General features: G+C 45.0%; 1 protein-coding gene across 2 annotated transcripts in view; it reads left to right on the forward strand.

Moving 5' to 3' along the window:
• The window catches only part of LOC141049032 (protein Mis18-alpha-like), a 167997-nt gene extending 148041 nt beyond the window's left edge, over positions 1–19956 (forward strand). For both annotated transcript variants that reach the window (XM_073545137.1, XM_073545136.1), the window contains one exon: positions 18129–19956. In XM_073545137.1, coding sequence (XP_073401238.1) covers positions 18129–18191 — 63 coding nt within the window. In that variant the 3' untranslated portion in view covers positions 18192–19956. The remainder of the gene's footprint in view (positions 1–18128) is intronic.
• Positions 19957–27700: the final 7744 nt, after the last annotated feature.

The raw sequence follows: 27700 nt of genomic DNA on the forward strand, positions 1-27700 counted from the left end.
GCCCCGCCCACTTCGCATAGCCAAATTCACTATAATATCCCACACCATCCCTTCAGCCAGAGCCACCGGACTGCTACCCCTAATATCCCACATCATCCCGTCAGCCAGAGCCACCAAACTACTACCCCTAATATCCCAAATGATCCCGTCAGAGCCTCCGGACTACTAGCCCTAATATCCCACATCATCCCATCAGCCAGAGCTACCGGACTACTACCCCTAATATCCCACATCGTCCCGACAGCCAGAGCCACCGGACTACTACCCCTAATATCCCACATCATCCCGTCAGCCAGGGCCACCAGACAATAACCACTAATATCCCACATCATCCCATCACAGACGCCGGACTACGCCCCTAATATCCCACATCATCCCATCAGCCAGAGCCACCGGACTACTACCACTAATATCCCACATTATCCCGTCAGCCAGAGCCACCGGACTACTCCCCCTAATATCCCTCTTCATCCTGTCAGTCAGAGCTACCGGATTATTACCCCTAATATCCCACATCATCCCGTCAGCCTGGGGTCAGAACCAGAGCGCTGAGTGGATTTGTCCTGACTTCCATACCAATGATCCCTTTAATAGAAGCCTGAGGTGAGAATCAGAGAGCTGAGGGATTTACCCTAACTTCCATGCCGGAGATTCCTTTAAGAGAGGCCTGGTGTCAGTACCAAAGCGCAGAGTGAATTTAACCTCGCTTCCTTACTGGGGATCCCTTTAAGAGAGACTGGGATCAGAACCAGAGTGCTGAGTGAATTTGCCGTGACTTGCATACCAATGATCCCTTTAATAGAACCCTGGGATCAGAATCAGCGCATTGAGGGAATTGCTCTAACTTCCATACTGGAGATCCCTTTAAGAGAGCCTGGGGTCAGAACCAAAGCACTGGATGGATTTGCCCTGACTTCCATACCGGAGATTCCTTTAAGAGAGGCCTGGGGTCAGTACCGAAGCGCAGAGTGGATTTAACCTCACTTCCATAGCGGGGATCCCTTTAAGAGAGAGTGGGATCGGAACCAGAGCGCTGAGTGAATTTGCCGTGACTTGCATACCAATGATCCCTTTAATAGAACCCTGGGGTCAGAATCTGAGCATTGAGGGAATTGCTTTAACTTCCATACCGGAGATCCCTTTAAGAAAGGCTTGGGTTCAGTAGCAAAGCGCAGAGTGGATTTGCCCTAACTTCCATACGAATGATCCCTTTAAGAGACCCTGGGGTCAGAACCACAGAGCTGAGTGGAACGGTCCTAACTTCCATACCAGGGATCCCTTTAAGAGAGGCTTGGGGTCAAAACCAAAGCCCTGGATGGATTTACTCTGACTTCCATACCAATGATCCCTTTAAGAGGGAAGAAAGATGTGCCTACAGGATAGAGGATGTGTGATGGGGATATGGGCAGGGAGGGGGGATTCATTTCTGTCATGTGCTCTCTGCTCCTTTCTGGGGGGCAGACAATGGCTGGGAGCTTATGTTCCCAGGGATTATAAATTTCTCCCACCATGTCAGTGTCCGCTGAGGTGTTGTCATGTGGGAAAACTTGATCATAGCAGCCAATCACAGCTCAGCTACTCTTAACCACCTCTGGTGAAATTAGAGATGCTTTGTGATTGGTTGGTGACATACATACATACATACATACACTCACATATATATATATATATATATATATATATATATATATATATATATATATGTATACATACAGTATATAATATATATATACAGACACACACTACTGTTTAAAAGTTTAGGGTCACTTAGAAATTTCCTTATTTTTGAAAGAAAAGCACATTTTTTTCCAATGAAGCTAACATTAAATGATTCAGAAATATGCTATACATTGTTAATGGGGTAAATGACTATTCTGGCTGCAAACGTCTGGTTTGTGATGCAATATCTTCATAGGTGTATAGAGGCCCATTTCCAACACCCATCACTCCAGTGTTCTTATGGTACTTTGTGTTTGCTAACTGTGTAAGGCTGTGTTCACACTGTTTTTTTTGCGGATTTGCCAAAAAATCCGCTTAAAAACGCTTAAAAGAAGCTTCCCATTCATTTTAATGCATTTTGTACTTTTTGTGCATATTGATGCGTTTTTTTCCGCGAAAAAATAACGATTCACGGTAAACGCTGCATGCTCAATAATTTTGCGGATTTTTCCGCATTTCTGGCTATTTCTGTGTGTCTGGGGCCGTGCGGAAAAAAACGCAGAAAAATGCGCAGAAAAAAAGTGTGGTTTCTGGGAAGGAGTCCGGTTTTTATGCAGAAATTTTCTGCATACGTGTGCACATAGCCTAAGAGGGGTAACGGATGGTTAGAATACCCTTGTGCAAGTATGTTAGCACAGCTGAAAACAGTTTGGCTGAAAGCAATAAACCTGACCTTCCTTTGAGCTAGTTGAGAATCTGGAGCATTACATTTGTTGTTTACATTAACCCCTTCACCCCCAAGGGTGGTTTGCACGTTCATGACCGGGCCAATTTTTACAATTCTGACCACTGTACCTTTATGAGGTCATAACTCTGGAACGCTTCCATGGATCCCGGTGATTCTGACATTGTTTTCTCGTGACATATTGTACTTCATGATAGTGGTAAAATTTCATTCAAATAACTTGCGTTTATTTGTGAGAAAAACGGAAATTTGGCGAAAATTTCGCAATTTTCCAACTTTGAATTTTTATGCCCTTAAATCACAGAGATAGGGCACACAAAAAACTTGATAACTAACATTTCCCACATGTTTACTTTACATCAGCACAATTTTGGAACCAAAATTTTTTTTTGTTAGGAAGTTATAAGGGTTAAAATTTGACCAGCGATTTCTCATTTTTACAACACCATTTTATTTTTACGGACCACATCACATTTGAAGCCACTTTGAGGGGTCTATATGATAGAAAATACCCAAAAGTGACACCATTCTAAAAACTGCACCCCTTAAGGTGCTCAAAACCACATTCAAGAAGTTTATTAACCCTTTAGGTGCGTCACAGGAATTTTTTTGAATATTTAAAAAAAAAATTAACATCTAACTTTTTTTCACAAAAAAAAATACTTCAGGTTCAATTTTTTTTATTTTACCAAGGGTAACAGGAGAAATTGGACTGCAAAAGTTATTGTGCAATTTGTCCTGAGTACGCTGATACCTGATATGTGGGGGGGAACGACTGTTTCGGCGCATGGCAGAGCTCAGAATGGAAGGAGCGCCGTTTGACTTTTTCAATGCAAAATTGGCTGGAATTCAGATCGGACGCCATGTCACGTTTGGAGAGTCCCTGATGTACCTAAACAGTGTAAACCCCCTACAAGTGACCCCATTTTGGAAACTAGACCCCCCAAGGAACTTATCTAGATATGTGGTGAGAACTTTGAACCCACAAGGGCTTTACAGAAGTTTATAACGTACAGCGGTACAATTAAAAAATCACATTTTTTCCACAAAAATGATCTTTTCACCCCCAATTTTTATTTTCCCAAGGGTAACAGGACCCTAAAAGTTATTGTGCAATTTGTCCTGAGTACGCTGATACCCCACATGTGGGGGTAAACCACTATTTGGGCGCATGGCAGAGCTCGGAAGGGAAGCAGCGCGATTGGAAAACCCCTGATGTACCAAAACATTGGAAACTCCCCACAAATTACACCATTTTGGAAACTAGACCCCCCCAAGGAACTTATCTAGATATGTGGTGAGCACTTTGAACCCCCAAGGGCTTCACAGAAGTTTATAATGCCCGGGCATGAAAATAAAAAAAATTGTATTTTTTCCACAAACATGATCAATTAGTCCCCAATTTTTTTATTTTCCCAAGGGTAACAGGAGAAATTGAACCCCAAAAGTTGTTGTCCAATTTGTCCTGAGTACGCTGACACCCCATATGTGGGAGAAAACTACTGTATGGGCACACGTCGGGGCTCGGAAGGGAAGTAGTAACGTTTTGGAATGCAGACTTTGATGGAATGGTCTGCGGGTGTCATGTTGCATTTGGAGAACCCCTAATGTACCTAAACAGTGGCAACCCCCCACAAATGACCCCATTTTGGAAACTAGACCCCCTAAGGAACTTATCTAGATGTGTGGTGAGCACTTTGAACCCCCAAGGGCTTCACAGAAGTTTATAATGCCCGGGCATGACAATAAAAAAATCATTTTTTTCCACAAAAATGATATTTTTGCCTCCAATTTTTTATTTTTCTAAGGGTAACAGGAGAAATTGGACCCCAAAAGTTGTTTTGCAATTTGTCCTGAGTAGGCTGATACCCTACATGTGGCGGTAAAACACTGTTTTGGGCGCATGGCAGAGCTTGGAAGGGAAGGAGCACCATTTGACTTTTTCAACTCAGAATTGGCTGGAATTGAGATCAGACGCCATGTTGCATTTGGAGAGCACCTGATGTGCCCAAACAGTGGAAACCCCCAATTCTAACTCCAACCCTAACCCTAATCTTAACCCTAGCCCTAACCCTAGCCCTGGCCCTTCTTTTAATTTTATTATTTTTCCCTAACTAAGGGGGTGATAACGGGGGTTTGATTTACTATTTATAGCGGGTTTTTATGTTTGGCAGCTGTCATACTCTAAAAGACGCTTTTTATTGTAAAAATAGTTTTTGCATCACCACATATTGAGAGCTATAATTTTTCCGTATTTTGACCCACCGAGTCATGTGAGGTGTTATTTTTTGCGGGACGAGTTGACGTTTTTTTTGGTACCATTTTCGGGCACGTGTCATTTTTTTGATCGCTTTTTATCGCAGAATTAACAAAAACCAGCGTTTCATGAATTTCTTTTGCGGGGGTGCGTTTACACCGTTCCGCGTGCGGTAAAATTGATGAAGCGGTTTTATTCTTCGGGTCAGTACGGTTACAGCGATGCCTCATTTAGGTCGTTTTTTTATGTTCTGTCAGTTTTATGCAATGAAAACTATTTTATATAAAAAAATAATTATTTTTGCATAGCTTTATTCTGCGAGCTATAACTTTTTTATTTTTTCGCTGATAATGCTGTATGGCAGCTCATTTTTTGCGGGACAAGATGACGTTTTCAGCGGTACCATGGATATTTATATGCGTCTTTTTGATCGCGCGTTATTGCACTTTTTGTTTGGCGGTATGATAATAAATCATTATTTTTTGCTTCGTTTTTTATTTTTTAAGGGGTTCGCTAAAGGGGTTAACTAATGGGACAGTTTTATAGGGCAGGTCGCAATATCTAATATTTATACTTTTGTTGTTTTTTTTTTTGTTTTTTTTCCAAAAAATGGATTTATTGGGGGAATATTATTTTAACACTTTTTTTTTTTTTGTTTAACTTTATTACATAGTCCCAGGTGGGACATCACTGTCCTGTGACAGATCGCTGATCTGTCACATCACAGATCACTGTGACAGATCAGCGATCTGTCACAGGCAATGCTGCAGACTTCCTCATGCCTGCGCTTTGCAGGCACTGAGGAAGTCAGCTCCCTGCAGGTCCCCGAAGGCCCCCGTCGCCATCTTGGATTCGGGGGCCTGCAGGGAAGGAGCCCCCCGCAGCAGCGCTGCACATTGCGCTGCCGTGGGGGGCTCAGGGAAGCACGGAGGGAGCCCCCTCCCTGCCGATGCTTCCCTTTAACCCCCGGTACACCGCGATCATGTTTGATCGTGGTGTGCAAGGGGTTAACGTGTGGGGGGCGTTCCGTGACCTCCCCTGACACATTGTGCCGGGTGTCAGCTGTGATAATCAGCTGACACCCGGCCGCGATCAGCGGCGCTCACCACGTGGGCGCCGCTAATCGCGCTAGACGTACTATCCCGTCCATGGGCATAGGGGCCCTGGTCCCATGGACGGGATAGTACGTCTGATGTCAGAAAGGGGTTAAATTCTCATGTTTCCCTCCTCTGGTACAAACCTGGCTTGTCGCTAACTTTTGGTACTGATGAAAATTACGTTTTCTCCCTACTAAAATGGCCAATCCTCCAACTGGTTTTGCACCAGGAGCTTATTTGGCCAAGAACATATGATTTCTATCAGTGCTGGACAATCAGTCCCTATATAAATCAGATCTTTTAGGCCAAATAAGCTCCTGGTGGAGGTCTGTCTGGAGGACTGTCCGTTTTTAGTAGGGCGACAACTGCTTTAATTTTCTTTGTGGTGATAACATTAAGGGCTTGTTCACATGATTGCTGATTGCCAGAGAATCAGATGGATTATGGTAATGACTTTGGTCACACTCTGATCCGCGTCTGATCAGTGTCAGTTTATTGTGATCTGCTTCTCTCGCCTGAGAGTATGGTATCACAGGTGTGGAGGAGACGGAGAACTTAATGTCGCCACCTTCTCCATTTTCTACGTCAGCTTAAATCAGACTGTAGTTGAATGACATCAGAGTGAAGTCCAATGTGTCACACACACCCATAGACTTGTACGGGTGATCCAAATTCCAAAGTCACTCGCAGCATGCTGCAAATTTCAGACCTATTTGGACTGAAGAAAATAACGCTGATCTGCTCTACCCCATAGTATAACATTGGGCTGAGTGCTATCTGATAAAACATCACACAGCACTCTGCCGTATTATGCGCCAGTGTGAGCGAGCCCTCGCTGCGCCAAGCAAGTTCTCGTCTGCCTCCATCAATAGAAAAGTAAGAGAATTGGAGAAGTAATGAGAATGTGTTTGGCAAATCACAAGTTATGGTTACGTAACAACTGTCTGCAGCACCTGGTAAAGCCGAATCCCAACATTACACTCTGTTAGTGTTCAGCAAGCTGCACTGCTAACAACCTGCACTGGGTGGAAAACCCCTTTAACAATGTTGGAGTATGGGCTGAGTGTATGTAGTGACGTTAGGTTCTCCTGCACCTAGGGAAGGCATTGAAGACGTCTTAATTATGATTCCCCCTTCCATAACCAAAAATTGCCAGCAGGGTCACGGGGTATAGGCGCGGTCACAGAATGCTGTATCTCCCAACTTTTAAAGAAAAAGTCATTTTTCACCTATTGAACTCCCTTGGGCCTGTTTCACACTTCAGTTGTTTGACGTCAGTTGCAAACCCCCAAAGTGTGAAAAAACGGATCCTTTTCCACTATGCAAAAAAAATGCATCGGAAGAGCGAGAGAAGAGAGAGATTCGCCACTGCCAGAACGGCATTTGGGGTTAAAATGCATGACACAATAAATGTTCTGGGCATGCGCAGTTTAAAATAGTGGGTCCACCCCTGAAAAAAACGTTCCCTAGTCTGTCTACTCCAGATGGCAGATGCTAAAAATCAAACAAATCCGTCAAAAAACAGATGCAACGGACGACCATCAGTCATAATCCGCCGCTAATGCAAGTCTATGGGAAAAAAAAACGGATCCACCAAAAAAAAGGCGGATCTGTTTTTTTTTTATAAACCTGGCGGATTTTGACTGACATCAAACAACTGAAGTGTGAAAGAGGCCTTACTGTTCTCACCTACAAGCTGTACAGAAAAGGTTGCATGGAAGATACATTTATTTACTATTTAAGTATAGCGATTTGTATGTGGGCTGCTTTGGTTTGTGTGCCAGGGCTGATTTTCCGTCCCAGTCCGGCCCTGGATGGATGGATGGAAGGAGATATAGAGAGAGAGAGAGAGAAATACAATACAGACCAAAAGTTTGGACACACCTTCTCATTCAAAGAGTTTTCTTTATTTTCATGACTATGAAAATTGTAGATTCACTCTAAAGGCATCAAAACTATAAATTACATGTGGAATTATATAATTAACAAAAAAGTGTGAAACAACTGAAAACATGTCTTATATTCTAGGTTCTTCAAAGTAACCACCGTTTGCTTTGATTACTGCTTTGCACACTCTTTGCACACTCTTGGCATTCTCTTGATGAGCTTCAAGAGGTGGTCACTGGAAATGGTCTTCCAACAGTCTTGAAGGAGTTCCCAGAGATGCTTAGCACTTGTTGGCCGTTTTGCCTTCACTCTGCGGTCCAGCTCACCCCAAACCATCTCGATTGGGTTCAGGTCTGGTGACTGTGGAGGCCAGGTCATCTGGCGTAGCACCCCATCACTCTCCTTGGTCGAATAGCCCTTACAGAGGAGAGATAGATAGCTAGAGAGATATAGAGAGAGGTAGATAGAGAGAGATATAGAGAGAGATAGATGGAGATATAGCTGTAGATAGATTATATCTAACACACACATACATATGTCTGGCAAAAATTAAGGGAACACTGCAAAATTTTCAGTTTGTCTGATTTTTCTCTTCATAGGTATATTTTTTGAGTAAAATGTAAATTGCGCTTTTATTCTATAAACTACTGACAACATATCTTCGAATTTCCAAGCACTAAATTTTGTATTTATTTTCAGAAAATGAGAAATGGTCAAAATAACAAAAAAAATGCAGTGCATAATGTTAAGAAAACAAGTTCATAATCATTTAGAAACAACAATACTAATGTTTTAACTCAGGAAGAGTTCAGAAATCAATATTTTGTGGAATAAGCATGATTATTAATCACAGCTTTCATGTGTCTTTTCCACCAGTCTTTTACACTGCTTTTGGGTGACCTTATGCCACTCCTGGTACAAAAATGTAAGCTGTTCTTCTTTGATGGCTTGTGACTATCCATCTTCCTCTTGATTACATTCCAGAGGTTTTCAGTGGGGTTCAGGTCTGGAGATTGGGCTGGCCATAACAGGGATTTGATGTGGTGGTCCTTCATCCACACACTGATTGACCTAGCTGTGTGGCATGGCTCACTGTCCTGCTGGAAAAACCAGTCCTCAAAGTTGGGGGAACATTGCCTGAGCAGAAGGAATCAACTGGTTTTCCAGGATAACGTTGTATGCGGCTTGATTCATATGTCCTTCACAAAGATCCACCTGCCCAATTCCAACCTTGCTGAAGCATCCCCAGATCATCACCGATCCTCCACCAAATTTCCCAGTGGGTGCAAGACACTGTGCTTTGTACGCCTCTTCAGGTCTCCGTCTAGCTATTAGACGACAAGGTGTTGGACAAAGCTGAAAATTAAATTCATCACAGAAGATTACCTTACTCCAGTCCTCTATGGTCCAATACTTATGGTCTTTGGGAAACTTCAACCTGGCTCTCCTTTCCTTCTCATTGATGAAATAATTTTTTCTAGCTTTACATGACTTGAGCCCTGCCTCTCGAACTGTTCTTGCCATGCACTTCACCCTAGATGCCATTTGCCATTCCTTTTTTAGGTCATTTGATGTCATCCTGCAGTTGCTGAGTGACATTTGAATAAGATAATCATCCCGGTCAGTGGAGAATTGTTTTCACCCTCTGCTCGTCTGCAGCTTTGTTGTCCCCAATATATGCTGCTTTACCTTCTTGTAATGAACTCCCGACTTAGAAATTTTAAGGATGGAGGCAAAATGACGCTCACTGTCTCCCTCTGCTAGTAAAGCCAGAATTGAGCCCTTCTTTTCCTCACTTAAAACTTTTATTTTGAACTCCTTTGGCATGGTTAAAAGTTATTTTTTCATTCCTATTACTTGTTTTGCCATCCTTCTTGTAATATTGCAAGAGGATTATGAACACCACAGCAGGGTTTTTTCTACTTTTCTTCGTTAAATAAGATTTGGTTCAGGTGATCACATAATCAGAAGCACATTAAGTAGAATGTGGTTTACTCTGGTTGGAATTCAACTGACACTGGAATGGAATAGTCAGACATGTAGAGAAGCTGATTTTTATAAAATTGTTTAGTGGTCTCTTTATTTTTTGCAAGAGCTGTGTGTATGTATGTGTATATGTATATGATGTGTGTATAAGAATATGATTTCTTATTCTTTTGCATATGTGTCACACTTAAATGTTTCAGGTCACCAAAGAAATTTAAATATTAGACAAAGATAACACAAGTAATTTTTTTTTTTTTTTTTTTTTAAGGGAAAAAGAAATCCAAATCTACAGGACTCTGTGTGAAAAAGTGATTGTTTCCTAAACCTTGTAACTGGTCAGCCACCGTTGGCAGCAACAACTGCAATCAAGCAATTGCTGTCACTGGCAGTCTTTTTTTCCAACACTCTGAAGGAATTTTGGCCCACTCATCTTTGCAGAATTGTTGGGTTTCTGCGCATGAGCTGCCTTTTTAAGTTCATTCCACAGCATCTCAATTCCACTCCAGGGTCGTAATTTTGTTTTTCTTAAGTAATTCAGAGGTGGACTTGCTGGTGTGTTTTGGACCATTGTCCTGTTGCATAACCCAAGTGTGCTTCTGCTTGAGGTCACTGACAGATGGCTGGACATTCTCCTTCAGGATTTTCTCCTTCGCCTCATTGGGGGACACAGGTACTGTGGGGACACAGGTACTGTGGGTGTATGCTACTGCCGCCTGGGGGCTGACACTAAGTGAAAAAAAGAGGTTAGCTCCTCCTCCGCCGTATACACCCTGGCCCCGATTGCGGGCGGAAACTAGTTCATGCTTAGTGTCCGTTGGAGGCACACATGTCTGTTTTTTCTCCAAACTTTTTTTTTTTCCTTTTCCCTTTTTCTATGGAGATGAGACAGGGGCGATGGACCCTAATGAAAGGGTCCGATCTCCCCTAACCAACAACGTGCGAGCACGTGTGAGTGTCGCCTCCACATATCCTCTCCCGCAACGAGGGACATGTCTGGTCTTTTTTCCCAGACTTTTTTATTTTTTCCTTCCATGAAGATGAGACAGGGGCAACGGACCCTATTGAAAGGGTCCGATTTCCCCAAACCAACAATGGGCGAGCACGTGCGAGTGTTGCCTCCACGTATCCCCTCCCGCAACGTGGGACATGTCGGACTTATCCCTGACCACCCCTAGGTATTGAAACTATGAGCTGTACAGAGGCACAAGCATAGTCCGTGAGGCCCCCACTGCTCCACCAATGCTAGACTGTGGTGCTGCAAGGTGGCGGACGGTCCCTCTCCTCATCCCTGGAGGGAGGATGGAGTTAGGGTGCCTGCACCATCCTGGATGTGCCCCCCTCCCCTCTACCTGAACTGGAAGCGGAGTATCGTCACGTAGGGGATGACCTGGGAGGGCTCCTGCTTTAGCGTCCACAGGGCTGGAGCCCTTAGCCTGGTTCGGTTGGCGAAGGTAGTCCCCCCCCCCCTGTCGTGCATGGCGTCATGTCCTGGCGTCCAGCCACGCATCCTCGGCTGGCAGACGCTAAAAATCCAGCCCGCCGCTTCGGTCGGTGCTAGGCCATTTCCCTTCTCCGCGTCACTTCCGATGGCCCGCCCCCCCGTGGCTTGGGCGGGCGCCGAATAAATTGAGCCCCTGGCTTTGGACGCTTCGGTCGGTGCTAGGCCATTTCCCTTCTCCGCGTCACTTCCGATGGCCCGCCCCCCCCGTGGCTTGGGCGGGCGCCGAATAAATTGAGCCCCTGGCTTTGGACCAGGGCTAGGCTGCAACCGGAAGTACCGTCAGGATGCTTCTTCCGACAGCCCGCCCGCAGCTGAGGCGTGCACTTCTTTGAGAGGAGCAGCGCTCAGCACTACCAGGACACGTGGGGACACAGGACTGGGGTAAGTGCTGCACCCCAACCCTAGAGGCCACGCTACGTGGAATCGATGAATACTCTCCCCCCCCAAGCAGGGCAGTACTGATGCCTGGCAAATATAATATGGCCGGAAAAGTGAAGACGCACACGTTCCTATATGCTGCATGCACCTCCTGTCGGGCCGCTTTTCCGCGGGCGCAGAGCAAACAATTATGCGAAGCCTGCTATTCCGAATGCGCCCAGGAGCCCTCCCCTGCGACCGAGCCCAGTGTTCCAAGTCCCCCGGAATGGGCCCTATCACTGTCGTAGTCTATGGCATCACTTACAAAGGCGATCGAGTCCCTTCGCGCCCCAGATAGGGCAGGGGTAGTGGCTTGCCTGTCTTGGAGGGGTCCTCCACCTCACAAGCGCCTCCGGCCTGCAGGGGCCGCTCTCACTCCAGGCAGACCTGGGGAAAATTAACTCATACGGCGTCTCCCGGTCCATCCGGTGCCTCGGCATCCGTGAGTTCTGCGTCTCGCTCTCCTTCACCAGTAGTCAAGTGCGGGCAAAGCTCAGATTATGACTCGGACGAACCCCTGGACCTAGATACCCCGGGGTGTCGAGAAACAGTGGACACCCTCATTGAAGCTGTCAATTAGACGCTGGGGATTGAAGATGATTCCACCCTGGCTTCAGGCCATAAGGTGTCTTTTAAGCGGGTTAAGCGGCCGCATAGAGTATTTTGCACTCACCCAGAGTTCGAGGACATAGTGCAATGACACAGGGAACGGCTGGACAGGCATTTCTCGGGCCAGAAGGCACTCGAGGCTAGATATCCATTTGTCCTAGATCTCTGTAAAAAATGGATGGAATCCCCAATGGTGGATCCATCTGTGTCACGCTTGGCCTATAAAACCCTGTTATCCGTACCTAGGGGTTCTTCTATTAAGGATCCCACTGATCGTCTCATAGAGAGCTTGGCTTGCTCAGTGTTTGAAGCATCAGGATCAGCACTCTCTCCCTCGTTTGCGGCAACGTGGGTAGCCAAGGTCATAATTTCTTGGTCAGAATCATTGAACATAGCCTTGCAGGATAGGGACCTATCTGTGGAGGTATCAGAGATCGCGAGTCAGATCGCTATGGCTGGGGACTACTTAATGCTTCTTTGGATGCGGCCAATTGCGCGGCGCTTGTAGTCGTAAACGCAATTTCCATTAGGAGAGCTCTATGGTTAAGGACATGGCGGGCCGATTCAACCTCCAAGAAGTTCTTGACTTCCCTGCCTTATCAGCCGCCTATTCGGAGAAAGATTAGACCAGCTCATCTCCGACGCCATAGGAAGAAAAAGCAGTTTTCTCCATCAACAAAGCGTCAAGCCGCCATTTCGCCACCAGTTTCAGGCACGGTTTCGGGCCTTTCGCAACCCCCGGGTGGATTACAGCGGCTGGTTCTGCCGCTCCAGTAAGCTCCAACCAGGATAGGGATCGACAGGTCTCATATAGAGTCAACCCGTTGGGGAGAACGCATTCTCGCCAGCCCAGGTCGAGGGGAACCAGGTCCCAAAGATCCTCAGCCAAATGAGTCGAAGCATTTTTTTAGGCGGCCGCCTACTCTGATTTCGCCACGTCTGGGTCACCGTAGCACACGATTCATGGGTGACAGAGCTGGTGTCCTCGGGGTACAAAATAGTTTGTCAGGTACCCCCCCAAAACTGTTCTTTCTTTCCCATCTTCCCAAAGGGGAGACCCGGGCAAGGGCGTTGCTAGGAGCCATCGAGTCACTCCAGCACAGCGGAGTCATTATTCCTGTGTCGGAGCACGAGAGGGCTCAGGGCTTCTATTCCAACCTATTCGCGGTCCCCAAAAAGGACGGGACCGTCAGGCCTGTTTTGGACCTGAAGCTCCTGAACAAATTCATCAGGATCAGACATTTTAAAATGGAGTCTCTCCGTTCAGTTATATCGGCCATGGGGGTAGGGAGAATACTTGGCCTCTATCGACATCCAGGAGGCCTACCTGCACATCCCTATTTTTCCTCTGCATCAGAGGTTTCTATGCTTCGCCATCAATCGCCTACATTTCCAATTTGCAGCGCTGCCCTTCGGGCTAGCCACCGCCCTCAGAGTGTTCACAAAGGTCATGGCAGTCGTCATGGCCATCTTGCGCTCTCGGGGCATAGTCATCTTGCCGTACTTAGACGACCTCTTGGTCAAGGGCCCTTTGATTCAGGCATGTGAGGAGAGTGTCAGCATCACGCTGGATACTCTTTCCCGCTTAGGGTGGTTAGTCAACATGAAGAAATCATCCCTTGTCCCAGCCCAGAGGATTTCTTTTTTAGGGATGATCTTCGACACCTTCCGCGGGTTGGTAATTCTCCCTCAAGACAAAGCCTTAGCGCTCCAGCAAGGAGTGCGGACACTTCTCCAACCAGTCCCTCACACGATTCTCTTTGGGATGAGGATACTAGGGAAAATGGTGGCAGCAATGGAAGCGATCCCGTTTGCCCAATTTCATCTTCGCCCCCTGCAGCACGCCCTCTTGTCATCCTGGGACAATAACCCATTCACGCTCGATCATCAGTCCCGGTTATCCTCTCAGGTCAGACAGTCGCTCGAGTGGTGGACAGCCAGTTCCTCCCTGCTTCAGGGGAAACCTTTTCCCCCAGACCAGTGGTTAGTAGTCACAACCGACGCCAGCCTCCTCGGCTGGGGAGCAGTTTTTCGCCACCACACGACCCAGGGACAATGGTCGCGACAGGAGGCACGCCTCCCGATCAACTTGTTGGCAATACGAGCAGTCTGGCTGGCTCTGCAACATTTTCAGCACCTTCTAGCAGGCCGCCCCGTTCGGATTCAATCGGACAATGCCACGGCGGTGGCTTACATAAATCATCAAGGGGGCACCCACAGCAGAGCAACCGTGCATGAGGTAGTGCACGTTCTTCACTAGGCCGAGATGAACCATTCGGTGGTATCGGCGGTCCACATCCCGGGCGTGGAGAACTGGGCGGCAGACTTCCTCAGCCGGCAGGGTATTGCGTCCAGGGAATGGTCACTGCACCCCGAGGTCTTCCAGCAGATTTGCCAACGGTGGGGAACACCGGATGTGGACCTAATGGCCTCCAGGGTGAACGCCAAGGTACCCATGTTTGTCGCTCGGTCCCGGGACCCACAGGCGGTCGCTGTGGATGCATTGGTTCTGTCATGGAACCAGTTTCACCTCCCATACCTATTGCCACTACTTCCAAGGGTCATCAAGAAGATCAAAACAGAAGGGGTTCCAGCTATTTTGCTGGTCCCAGACTGGTCCCGTCAAGCATGGTACGCAGACCTAGTGCAGCTGCTCACCGACATTCCTTGGCGAATCCCGAGCTCAGGGGCCCTGTGTTTTGACGGTATATCCGTTGAATCTTGGATTCTGACTCAGGCGGGGTTTGGGAGCGAGGTGGTTGGTACAATGGTTAGCGCCCGGAAGCCTACCTCGGTGAGAATTTACTATCACACCTGGAAGGTTTTCTTTGCTTGGTGTCGAGACTGCGGTTATTCTCCACTTAGATTCTCTATTCCCAACATCTTGGCTTTTCTCCTGTCTGGCCTAGACTCAGGGTTGGCCCCGAGCTTCCTTAGGAGACAGATATCTGCTTTATCTGTCCTTTTCCAGCGCAGAATTGCTACCAATTTGCAGGTGAAGACTCATCCAGGGAGTCTCCCACTTGGTACCTCCCTATAGTGCGCCCCTGGATGCCTGGGACCTTAACCTGGTCCTATGCGTTTTGCAGGAAGCTCCATTTGAACCGCTACAAGATGTTTCTTTGTCGTACCTTTCCTGGAAAGTGGTATTCCTTGTAGCCTAAACTTCCATCTGGCGAGTCTCGGAGCTGTGGCCCTATCCTGCCGAGCACAGTTTCTCACCTTCTACAAGGATAAGGTGGTTCTCAGACCAGCTCCCCCCTTTCTGCCGAAGGTCGTTTCCTCGTTTCACATTAATGAGGATATTGTCTTGCCTTCATTTTGTCCAGTGCCGGTACACCGCATGGAAAAGGCTCTTCACACATTGGACCTGGTAAGAGCTGTCAGGAGGTACCTGTCACGAACGTCACCCTTTCGGCAGATAGACACGCTGTTCGTGCTCCCCGAGGGACGCAGGAAGGGACTCGCAGCCTCAAAATCGACCATAGCCAGGTGGATCCGTCTGACTGTTCAAGAGTCCTACCGCATCAGGGGTGTGCTGGTTCCAGCAGGGATCAGAGCACACTCTACTTGGGCAGTGGGCGCCTCTTGGGCACTTCGGCACCAGGCTTCAACGGAACAGGTTTGCAAGACAGCAACCTAGTCCAACCTGCACACGTTTGCCAAACACTACAATATCCATACTCCGGCTTCAGCGGATGCGAGCCTAGGTAGAAGGATTCTCCAAGCAGCGGTGGAGCACCTTTAGACAGGAGGTGCATGTAGCTTGGATCGGTGAGTCAACTTCCCACCCAGGAACTGCTTTAGGACGTCACACAGTACCTGTGTCCCCCAATGAGGCGAAGGAGAAACATAGATTTTTGTGATAAACTCACCGTAAAATCCTTTTCTCCGAGATGCTCATTAGGGGGCACAGCACCCACCCTGATAACCAGTTGTCTCTTGTTTATTTAATTAATGTACATTTTCATTGATATTAGGGTGGTTCTTTTCCAGTCATATTGTTACCTGCATTAAGGCTGATTTTTGTTCTCCTACTGCTTTTGCACTAAACTGGTTTCCGCCCGCAATGGGGCGAGGGTGTATACGGCGGAGGAGGAGCTAACCTCTTTTTTTCACTTAGTGTCAGCCTCCAGGCGGCAATAGCATACACCCACATTACCTTTATCCCCCAATGAGCGTCTCGGAGAAAAGGATTTTACGGTGAGTTTATCACAAAAATCCATGTTTTTGGTAGACCGAAGAATTTATGGATAAAATTACCACAGCAGTCTCAGACTATCACTACCACCACTATATTTTTCTGTTGGTGTGATGTTCCTTTTCTGAAATGCTGTTACTTCTACACCAGATGTAATGGGACATAGACTTCCAGAAAGTTCAACATTTTTCTCATCAGTCCACAGATTATTCTCCCAAATGTCTTGGGGTTCACCAAGATGTTTTCTGGCAAAACTGAGACTAGTCTTTATGTTCTTATTGCTCAGTACTGGTTTTAGTCTTGGAACTCTGCCATGCAGGCCATTTTTGCCTAGTCTTTCTTATGGTGGAGTCATGAACACTAACCTTAACTGAGGCAAGTGAGGCCTACAGTTATTTGGGTTGTGTTGTGATCTTTTCTGACCTCTTGGATGAGTTGTCACTGCGCACTTGGGGTAATTTGGTCAGTTGACTACTCCTGGGTTCACCAATGTTCCATGTTTTTTGCCATTTGTGGATAATGGCTCTCACTGTGGTTCCCTGGAGTCCCAAAGATTTAGAAATGGCTTTATAACCTTTTCCAGACTAATATCAACTGCTTTTTCTCAGTTCTTCGGATCATGGTATGATGTCTAGCTTTTAAGGCTCTTTTATCTATTTCACTGTGTCAGGTCCTATTTAAGTGATTTCGTGTTTGAAAACAGATGTGACAGTAATCAGACCTGGGTTGTGAGTAGGGAGTTTGAAGTTGCTTCCCAAAAATGTGATAAAACCTACATTAACTGTGTTTTTTTTTTGGGGGGGGCAACAATCACTTTTTCATACAGGGCCCTGTAGGTTATGATTTATTTTGCCCTTAATAAAGACCTTCATTTAAAAAAAAAAACAAAAAAAAAAAAAACAAAAAACCTGCATTTTGTATTTGTTTTTACCTTTGTCTAAAAATTTAAATTTGTTTGATCTGAAATATTAAAGTGTGACAAACATGTAAACATACACAACTTTTTTATCATTTTGTTTTTAAAAAATATTTTTACTTTTTTTTTTTTTTTTTTTTTATTACTTAGTTTCACTATGGGAATTTTACTTTTAGCACTCTGATCAGTTATAAACCATAGCAATATAGGGACATTGCTATGCTTTATAGCTGTCAGTGTTGCACTGGCAAAAGTTAGTTAGCTCATGCACTACACATGAACTAACTTACTTGCTAGAGCTTGGTGTCCTGGATGTCGTTGTGACTACATCGAGTCACCATGGCAACAACTGGGCATGTAGCTCTTTTACAGATAAGTCCAGAAATAACGTTACATAGCTAATCTGTCCTCCGGTGCTGAGATATCGGTGTTTGAATTGATATGAAAATGATGCTAAAGATCTCAAGCCTCTGTCACTCCAGCTCTATTCCCTGCCCAAGTACTGCCTCCTCATACTTGACTGACAGCATCTATTCTCTGTGACTTTGGGTAAAGGACCTTTTTTTAGTCAAACAGGAGGAGGTGGCACTGGGCAGGAAATAGAGCAGACGTGACAGAGGTGTCGGATCTACTGCTTCATGCTCATATCAATTCAAATGTTGATTTCTCTGTAACTGAGGAGTGGACCGGCTATGTAAAGGTATTGCTGGACTTTTCTTTGAAAGGGCTACATACACGCTATGTACACACTAAGTACTTTGGGAGGTAAAAACCTGTTGACAGATTCCCTGAAATATTGAGCTTATTTTGCATTCAGACACCTGACTACATTTTTCTCATTTCCCACTTTCAGGCAAGAATGATGCTTGGTAACTGTACAAGATCGTTATCAGAATTGGAACACCTTGTGAATTAACGTAATGGCTGTTAAAAAAAAGTTTTGTTTTTCTAGTATTTCTTGAAAACATTGGACATTGAAGACATTACAGAACCTTGTCCGTATTTTTCAGTGTTACATGCTATATGATACATTTGGTTATATAGATTTATCTTTTCTGCCACCTTCTGATTATTTTAACATTTACATTGTTCTGCAAAATGTGACATTTACAACTTTTCTTAACCTGAAAAAAGCAAACAAATAAACCCCTATTTCTCAAAGTTTTTAAGTTAGCATTCTGATGTAGAACATTTTGAGCAGTCACAAAATTTTGGCGCAACTCAAAACTAGACAAAAATTTTGACTTTAAGTAGTCTCAAGCAAATTACTGATGAGCAGTGGCATTCCTTGCACCATCTATCTTTCTCCAGTCCCTGACTGGAGTAAGATTTGTGGAGAAGCACACCATTTTTTTCAGACAAGCCTGATTCCTTAAAAGTTGTGCTCCCCTTAATGATCTTGAAACGTGACTCAAGCGTGTCTTTATCTAGATTGGCATAAAAACCACTGACGTTGATGAATAGAAGCCAGTGTCTTAAACACGAATACATTTGGCACATGGCATGAACAAGAGGTTTATTTACTGGCACATTTTTTGGTTAGTAATCCTCATCCCTTTCTAGTTTAACAGCTCTTAATATTTGATGTTTTCTCTGCAATAATGGGCAAATATTTTCTGTGCCCTGTGAAAATCTTGCTTTATCTAATGTCTAGCAACCTTACAGTATGTTAACAAATTGTGCACAAAAAGAATACATTACTTTTGTCATGTTTTTACTGGATATTTCCACCCACTCATTTTAATTGGTTAAAGAGGTTATTCAGGCTTTTCACATAATCTCAGTGCATATCTGGGCTGCAGAATGCTGACAATAAGTAATTTACCTTCTGTGGCCAGTCTGCACGGTTTCCAAGATGTGATCTCTTGCTTGTAAGAAAAACGTTCAAGGGGGGGTGTGTTCTGGCATTGAAATGAGAACTGGTCGTTTCCTCCTACTCTACTAAAAACATGCCCTCTATAGCAACAACCCCACCCTCCATAGCAACAGGCCCTCCCTATCCACATGAACAAGCCCATCCCTCCTTACACAGTAACAAATCCTCCCCCTCTAGCAACCTCAGTGCAGAGAGCAGAACCACCCAGATGCTCCTCCCTCAGACACACGCTGAACAGTGAGCTATGGAAAGTGAAACTATTGAGGAGGAAACGACCAGTTCTCATTTCCATGCCAGAACACACCCCCCCGGACGTTTTTCTTAAAAGCAAGAGATGACATCTAGCAAATCCTGCAAACTGGCCACAGAAGGTAAATTGTCAGCATTTTGCAGCCCAGATATGCACTGAGATTATGTGAAAAGCCCGGACAACCCCTTTAAAAGTGCTGCACAAAATCCACCACCTGTGAACGTCTATCAATCCACTCATAAAGAGCAAACAGCATCACAGAGCATGGCCGGTATTTGCATTGGTAGACACAGATTTTGGTGCATCTTCCCATTTCATGACATTTACAACATTAAAAGGGATCACCTCTGGCCGTAGTAATGACATGTAATTCCCTCTTAGTTTATTTGGGGAGTTAAAAAGAGGTGACAAGTGTTTACTCCAAGCCTTTATGTTGTACTACAGTGATCCAGACATTTAGCCACAGAAAGTTTCTAAGGATATGGTGGGTTTGAGTGTATTTATTTTCCAACTGTTATAAATAAAGTAAAAAATAAAAAAAAATGTGAAAAATTATGTATGTTTCTGAGAGTTGATTAAACGCTTCCTGTTTTTTTTTCTTTTTTTTGTTTTCAAAATCTTATTGAAAGTTTTCAAATGTTAGAATACAGAAAAGATACAACTGAGAAAAACTTTTGACATTTCATGTATGCATTATATAGATACCATATACCAAAAACATAAATAGTTGGCCCAGCGACTTAAACTACAGAGGTGCTAAATCAGCTAAAAAATAATTGTGCAAATAGAAATAAGACAGCAGGGAAGAAAAGCATGTGCACACCCAATGTAGCGATAAAATAATAATTTTTTTTTCCAACATGTTTTATTGAATTAAAGAGCATTACAATAAAAGATATACATCCAAATCTTGAAGTAACAAGCTGTTTGGAAGGTGTAAGACTCACAATATCAGTTTAAAGAGCATTACCAGAAAGTAAGTCATGCAGGTTTGAAGGAGTCCCAGCTTATGTACTTATTTGATAGGCATAATACTCATAAATGTTCCCCGCCTCCCGTAACCCTCCCCCCCAACATATAAACCCCTTAAACGACTCTGCATTTGATTATCAAGTTCAAGGAATAGGATTGTCTGCTAATTTTCTGAAGAAGATACCACTGGGTGTTTTCAAAATATGTCCTTAGTTTGTCCCTGTTTTCTTGAGACAGTGATGCGATGAACAATGACCACGTACCCAAAAACCTCCCAGTCAATTTTTCTTTATTTGTCAGGGTGTCTAACCAGTCCATTCGAAAAATATACATTATTTTGGAGTATACTGTATGAGAGATTTGGGTGGTGGCAAAGGATTTTAGCCAGTGCTGCAGTACACCTTTCCTGGTAGCTGAAGCCCATATTATCAACATGGCTTTAATATGTTTTGGGAGTTTATGTTGAGAGCTGTCTAAAATATTAAATATTGCCCATTGCGGCGTCAAAGGAAACGAAATCCCACCGAGATTCTGCAATTCGGTATGGATAGACTGCCATAATTTTTGCACTTTGGGACATCCCCACATGTGATGAAATATGTCTATTTCCTGTCCCGCATTTGGAGCATGTGAATGTGCCCACTGGAGACATCCTAGACTTAATGTGTGGAGTAATATAAGCTCTATGAAGGAGTAATAAAGACATGTCTGCATAACTACTGGAGGGGGATCACCTTCCGTTGCATCAAGGTGGCTTCTAAGATATCCCCAACTGTGATGTTCTGTATATCATCAACCCATCGTGCTGGGCCTGTTTTTTTTCCCCTCCCATGACCATTGCTTACGCAACAATGTATAGCTACTGCTTGTCGAGGCTATCTGCAACCTGGCGGTCCTAAGGAAGTCATCCAAAACATTCCTTCCTCTATCTCCCCCTCTAGTTGCTATACTCTTCAAAGTTAAGCTCCTTGCTTGAAGAAAAAGGAAGGGTTTGTTTACAAATGTTGGGAAACGTTGCGCTGCTATGTCAAATGTAAGCATGGAGAATCTATCATCTAATAGGTCAGCTGCCAAGATGCAACCCTGCCTGGCCAGCTCAATGTAAGATAAGGGTGGTTTACCTCCCATAAAGCCCGGGTTACCCAGAAAGGGCACAAAAGGAGAGACATCGCTTCTCAAATGACAGTCTCTTGCACTTCCTCCACGTCTCTATAGTTTGCCATAAGGTGGGGTGGTTTCTTATGTCTGCAATGAGGTCACCGTTGGCCATATGTAGTAATGCTGGTAAGGAGACATGAGGGCTTAATTGATGGTCTAGAAGTACATTCGCGAAGTGTGAGCTACCCCTTAACCAGTCGATGGTGTATCTGAGATTTGCTGCTAGATTGTACTTTCCTATGTCTGGAAAATTGATGCCACCCTCCTGCTTTGGGGCTTGTAGTTTGATTAGACCTATACGTGTGCGTTTTTTGTCTCCCCAAATAAAATTCCTCAAAGCAGTGTTTAGAGTTTTAACATCCTCTTGTGACAACAAAATAGGTAATGTTTGGAAAATATACAATAGTTTTGGAAATATCTTGATTAAATTACATTGTCCGGAGAAAGACCAAATAAAATGTTTCCAGGAGTTTAGAAGATGCAATGTGGATGTAGGGGTCTAATATTAATGTGATATAGGGACTTCAAGTCTGCCGGGAGATGGACACCTAAATATTTGATAGATGACGTGCTCCATTGGAAAGGAGGTGTCGAGTTATTTAATTTCCCTTATTCAAACAGAGCCAGGGCCTCTGATTTACTGTAATTTATTTTAATGCCTGAGCATTTGCCAAAATTATTTAGGGCCTCCATAATAACTGGTATTGCTACACTGGGATTGGAGATGAATAGGAGTATGTCGTCGGCAAATGCCGCAATTTTAAGTGAGGTGGAACCCACCTCTATGCCCCTGCAAAGGATCTAAAGCGAGGTTAAAAATTAAGGGCGACAAGGGGCAGCCCTGACGTGTTCCTCGCTGGATTTCAAATGTGGAAGAGAGTATACCATTTATGGCCAGCCTGGACAAAGGGCCCATATATAGCAACTCTATCACCTCACAGAACCATGGACCAAAGTTTCTAAACTCCAGGATATCGATGAAATAATCCCATGCAACCCTATCAAACGTTTTGTCAGCATCCAGGCTGACCACAATAGACTCTAAACAGCCATGAGATTTTCCGTAAAAGATAGCTCCCAAAGCCGTCCGAATGTTATATGTTATGGATTTACCGTGGACAAACCCAATTTGTTGAGGCAGTATCAGCTTGGGGATTATTTTTTGCACTCTATTTGCCAGTATTTTGGTAAAAATTTTAAAGTCTGAGTTTAAAAGCGAGATTGGTCTATATCCTTCCACTAGTAAAGGATCTTTGCCTGGTTTGGGGAGCACTATTATGTCTGCTTTGATAAAACGATCCGGGAGCTGCCCCAACCGAACCAATTGATTAAAGACTTCACTAAGATGGGTCCCTATACTTTCTCCCAATATTTTGTAAAATTCATTACTATACCCATCAGGGCCAGGAGATTTAGAGAGCTTCAAGGAGCTGATAGTTTGGATGACTTCTGAAGGGGATATAGGGGCATTAAGAATTTCCCTATGTTCCTCTGTTAGTAAAGGTGACACTTCTGTTTTCATAAAGTTTAGAATATCGTCCCCCTCTCTCCTCTTCGCTCTATACAGGGAGCCAAAAAATGATCTAAATTCCTCTACAATCTCCTCATTCTCTGTCAACACTCCGCCCTCTTTGGTCCGAATTTTGTGAATCCTTGTGGCCTTTCTGTATGGTCTGGTAAGAGACGCAAGTAATTTGCCAGGTTTATTGCCCCATTTAAAAAATTTTTGCTTTTGGAGATCAATACTATAAGTTGCCCATTCATGAGCTAGTGCATCCACTAATTCTTTTGCCTCGATATATTGTTTTTTCATGAGGCGTGTAGAATATTAATCTCTTGCTGTTGACCTTCATTTATAGAGGTGTAATAATCTTGAAACCGCTGCCAAGGGGTTAATAAGAACAATATCAACTGTCCTCTAAAGGCCCCTTTACATTTAGCGATGCACCAGCGATCCCGACCACGATACGACCCGGTCAGGATCGCTGGTGCATCGCTAAATGATCGCTAGTGAGCTGCCACACAGGCAGATCTCACAGCGATGCAGCAGCGATACAGCGGACGTTACTTACCTTTCAGATGCGGCGATCCTGACGTCCTCCCGTCCACGCGTCGCTCGTCGGTGCCAGCAGGAAGCGCCCGACGAGAAATGGAGCCGGCCGATCTCGCGCGATCAGCGATGGTAGGTATCACACATATCGCTAGGAATATCGCTGCTGTGTCACAAAATCGGTGACGTTATAGCGAAATTGCTAGCGATGTTGCTATGTGTAAAAACCCCCTTAAGTCCTGTGTTGTCTGGTCTCTGAGATGTTCCCCTTGTGACTTCCCAGGCTGATTTATTTGAGCTCTGTAGAGGGGCCTCAGGGGTTAATCCCCTATCAGATAAACCTTGAGTGCTTTATTGCTTGTCACCTCTGAAGGAATAATCAGCAACTTAAGGGGGCCTTACACATAGCAATATCGCTAGCAATATCGCTAAAGCGTCACCGATTTTGTGACGCAGCAGCGATATTGCTAGCGATATCACTACATGTCATACCTCCGACCGGCTCCCTCGCTGGTTATCGCTGATCGCGCGAGAACGTCCTGGGCCGCATGGACGCGGGCGGAGGACGTCATCATCGCCGCATCTGACAGGTAAGTAACGACCGCTGCTGTGTCGCTGCTGAGATCTGCCTGTTTGGCAGCTCACTAGCGACCATTTAGCGATGCACCAGCGATCCTGACCGGGTCATATCGTGGTCGGGATCGCTGGTGCATCGCTAAATGTAACGGGGCCCTTAGAGCAGTGCAGCTCACAGCCAGAGTGTAAGGCAGAGACGCTGCTGAGAATTGAGAGTGCCAGGGAGATGGCGTCTGTTGTGATTAGCCCTCCCCCTGTTGCCACTGCACTCGCCACCTCCGGCCCTAGATGAGATAACGTCCAGATCTTCGGGACCTCACTGTGTGTTTATCCCCCAGTGGGTGGTCGCTTGTTATTTCTGCTTTCCTGTCTTCTAATCTAGGAGCAGGAGAAGCAGGTGCCCAAGCGTCCTTCTGTCTTCGCTGCTTGCACGCAGCAGGTACCACGCTGTTCGGCGTCTCCTGCGCCTGTAGCCTCCCGGGGAGCCTGAAAAGGCAGGCCTGACAGAGGAGCCCCCTGTCCAGTCCAGGTGCTCCACCCCCGCTGAATAACGCTTTTTCTCCCATCACAAACAGGGAGATGGCCACAGATAATAGTAGGCCAGCGGGGAGCTCTGCTAAAAAGCGGCCATTCCTTGGCTCCACCTCCCAGAAGTCCAAATTAATAATTTTTAAAGTATAGTAAACTGCAACAACATGGAGATTAAAAACACTTCACTCCAAATTACCTTGTTCCAGAAGTTTTGAGGCTTGTCTCTGTGCTGTTTTGCGTATTGTAGGTTTATTCTTTGTGGTATTTGCGCAGTAATGGCTTTCTTCTGGTGACTCGACCATGCAGCCCATTTTTCTTCAAGTGCCTCCTTATTGTGCATCTTGAAACATGCACACCACTAGATTTCAAAGAGTCCAGTATTTCAGCTGATGTTATTTATGGGTTTTTCTTTGCATCCTGAACAATTTTCCTTGCAGTTGTGGATGAAATTTTTGTTGGTCTACCTTACCGTGATTTTGTTTGTACATAGCCCCTGATTTTCCACTTGTTAATCACAGTTTGAACGCTGCTGACTGGCATTATCAATTCATTAGATATCTTGTATTCCTTTCCTTTTTTATACAGTTCAACTAGCTTTTCCCATAGATCCATTGACAATTCTTTTGCTTTCCCCATGACTCACAATTCAGAAACGTCAGTGGCTGGCTGAAAAATGCAAGAGTCTATCTGGATCCCAGAAACTCAGCTTTTCTGCACACACACTGATTACAAGCAAACATGTCACAGTTGGGGATGTTACCTTTAGTAGCCATTCAAACCCATTTGTGTCAACTTCTGTGCATGTTATCAGTCCAAAATCACCAGGACATGTGAACTTTTGATCAGGGTCATTTGGATGTTTTGGGTTGTCATTATGATTTAAAAAGAGAAAACACAGTAGTTTGACAATAAATGGCTTCACCCAACCACTAACCAAGCGTGGAGAAAAAGTTTTGATATTATCATTCATGTTCTCTGAAAAAGCGCCAAGAAAGAAAAAATTCTGTAAATTTTTAAGCACATCTGTATAAATCAGTGTAGAATCACACAGAAGATATGATAACCATAAGGTAAATAACATACATCTCACTTCATAAAGAATCATATTTAGCAAGGAAGTATGGAGATACCTCTGGTAACAGGACCCAATGCGTGTTGTTGCTAACCGCAGCTTCGTCAGGGGTAAGGGTTCATACCCACGTGCAGTTAAACTGGATAAATCCAATTCGATAAAAATCCTATTTCATTCGTACCAATTTAATTCTATACTTGTGTTCTCATTGGCGTTTTTTTTTTTTTCCTGCTCCGGTTGGATGGAAAAAAAAAACGAAGCATGCAAAAATTTGGATCACACTGCACTTGGATGTCACCCAAGTGCAGTGTGATTCCCTCAGACGCCGGCAATGGAGGAGATGGAGAAATTAATTTCTCTGACTCCTCCGCAACTGTGTTGCTATCCACTCATGCGAGAGAGGATCAGAGCACTGACACTCAGTGCCCGCTTGCGTCGGATGTGATACATTAATGTAACTCCGGCCTAATTGTCTAGGTTGTATGCCTAGTATATAAAGAGGCAGTGGGTCTCATTAGAGCAAGGAGCAGCAGCTGCGTAAGCACTAGCTTTGTTCTTACTCAAAGCCTCACATGCATTGGAGTGACAGAGGAAGTGATGTATGCGTTCCTCCAAAGTTGTATTGGTGGAGCACATGGGGAAACAAAAAGTGACATATGAACTTATCGGGGCCGAGGCCAGAGGAATGCACAGCAAATAGAGACAGGTCAGACATAGACATACAGGCAAAGAAAAAGACTGAGAATTCTAATTTAGAAATGTTAAAGAAAAATTATGCATGAATAAGTATTTTTGTATATATAAAAAGTTATTATAGTGGTATTAAATACTACAATGTGGCCAATTATAAAAATGGACACAAGTTATATAAAACAGCAAAACAAAAGACCTGAAACACAAAACGTAAAACAAACACAAAGTCCCCAAAGCAAGGTGTACAAAAACAATAATTGAAAAACAACACACACCCCCACTACACACCACCACCACCCCCTCCTACCACCACACACACTCGTCCCACAGACACCACATACCTCACCCCACACATGCACCCTCTTGCCGAACAGGCATCCACCCCCCTACCCATACACACCATCACCAAACACACCCGCTTCCTTCCACCCACTGACTACACCCCTCCAATACCACCACACACCCCGCCACCTCCACACCCACACCCAATATCACTACACCTACCCATAGACACCATCACCAAACACAACCACCACCCATACACTCCACCTATCCCCCACTGACCACACCACCACCCCACCAAACACATCCAGCCCACCAAACACACCCACCACCAGGCACACATTTCCCGCCGCCACCACGCACATGCATCTGCCACCACCACACACGCACGGAGCCGCACCACACACTAAACCCATACACACCCACCCCACCATCACAAACACACTCACCTGCCACCACACTCTCACCCGACTCCACACCCCACGACCACCACACACCTTCCATCACCACATACACCACTAACACACCCACCCTTTAACCCCTTACCGACATCTGATGTATTATTAAGCAGATGTCGGTATCCCTGCCTTTGATGTGGGCTCCGGCGGTGAGCCCACATCTTTCGTGAGACATGTCAGCTGTTTGGAACAGCGACATGTGCCTGCAATAGCTGCGGGTGGAATCGCAATCCACCCACGGCTATTGAAAAGTTAAATGCCACTGTCAAACGCTGACAGTGGCATTTAAATGGTGCTTCCGGCCATAGGGCCGCAAATACGCATACTGGTGACCCGCGACATGTGATCGCGGGTCACCGATGTGTCTGCATGACAACCCGAGGTCTCCTGGAGACCTCTATGGTTGTCACTGACGGATTGCTGTGAGCACCACCCAGTGGTCGGCGCGCATAGCAAGTCAGTCATTCAGGTACATAGAGGTGATCTGCTCATCGCCTCATGTAGCTG

Source organism: Dendrobates tinctorius, unplaced genomic scaffold (genome assembly GCF_039654945.1).
Source record: "Dendrobates tinctorius isolate UK_male_01 unplaced genomic scaffold, ASM3965494v1 ptg000140l, whole genome shotgun sequence".
In the NCBI taxonomy this organism is placed as follows: Eukaryota; Metazoa; Chordata; class Amphibia; order Anura; family Dendrobatidae; genus Dendrobates; species Dendrobates tinctorius.